We start from the raw sequence: 1117 nt of genomic DNA, 5'->3' as shown, positions 1-1117 counted from the left end.
TAGGTAACAGCATGGAGCCAAAGTAGGGGTTTGTAGTTTGAGTAAATTATGTCTACAGTAAATGTAATTCTAGGTAACAGCATGGAGTTTTTACTTCCCTACATTTATAATTTGTTTATGTTATGTTTTATTGCTTCTCATTGAGACATGCTATTAGTGTAATTCATAAGGAAGCAGAAATTTTAATGCTTGTTACTACAGAGGAAAATGTATGAAAGTACATGTGAATGGAGTTCTGTAACTGTATACATGTTATGTTCTTATGTACATTTGAAATACATTAAAATTATTGAAAAGTAGAAGAAAATGGGAAATATTTTTCACAATTTTCAAAATTAGGTTTTTCTAAAAACTACTGAAGTTCCACTTTCTCTGTTTGACTTCCTACTTTATTTAGTATTGATATGGACAATGAATTATACAGTTTTGGTAATTTTTAAAATGAAATGTTTGTACTTGTAACTATAAATTCAAGTTTTACTATCTTTTCTCTTGAGGTAGCTATTAAAATTCAATTTACCAGTTTTTCCCATTCTTGAGTAACTTTCACACCAATGTTTATATATAGGTCCATGCTGTCAAAGTGAGACCTATCATCATGCATGCTATGGCTGAATGGTACTTAAGAGGAGATTGTGATCAAGCTCGCCTGTCTCGTATATTGGATGTGGCACAGGACCTGAAAGCTCTGTCAGTGTTGTTAAATGGTAACCCATTCTCTTTTGTGATAGACCTAGCATGTCTAGCATCTCGACGGGAATACCTGAAATTGGACAAGTGGCTGTCAGACAAAATTCAAGAACATGGGGTAACTTTTTTTTTTCTTATTATAGTGTTAGTGTGAAACTGTTGTGTAAATATGTGAGATTTTTGTTTTTGTAAACTGAATAGAATGATTCAGAAAGGCAGTACTTTTAAAGATTTAATTTTTCTCAAAATACATACTTTTATGGAAGTTCTTGTCAAATTCTATCCAGTGGTTTTATTATTGGAAAAAAATTTACAGAGAGTTATATAATGCTCTTCAGTCTGAAGCACATTGTTGTTATCAAGTTAATCATTATTATCAGAACTTAGTTGAATTTTACTGACTAATTGCTATAATTATTATCATTGT

The 1117-nt window shown here is 30.8% G+C and overlaps 1 protein-coding gene across 1 annotated transcript in view; it reads left to right on the top strand.

Moving 5' to 3' along the window:
- The window catches only part of LOC106459523 (CCR4-NOT transcription complex subunit 1-like), a 101530-nt gene that overhangs the window by 37596 nt on the left and 62817 nt on the right, over window positions 1-1117 (top strand). The window contains exon 14 of the mRNA XM_022386026.1: window positions 569-808. Coding sequence (XP_022241734.1) covers window positions 569-808 — 240 coding nt within the window. The remainder of the gene's footprint in view (window positions 1-568; window positions 809-1117) is intronic.

The sequence above is a fragment of the Limulus polyphemus genome, unplaced genomic scaffold (genome assembly GCF_000517525.1).
Source record: "Limulus polyphemus unplaced genomic scaffold, Limulus_polyphemus-2.1.2 Scaffold622, whole genome shotgun sequence".
In the NCBI taxonomy this organism is placed as follows: Eukaryota; Metazoa; Arthropoda; class Merostomata; order Xiphosura; family Limulidae; genus Limulus; species Limulus polyphemus.
This window is presented reverse-complemented; position numbering and strand designations above follow the sequence as displayed.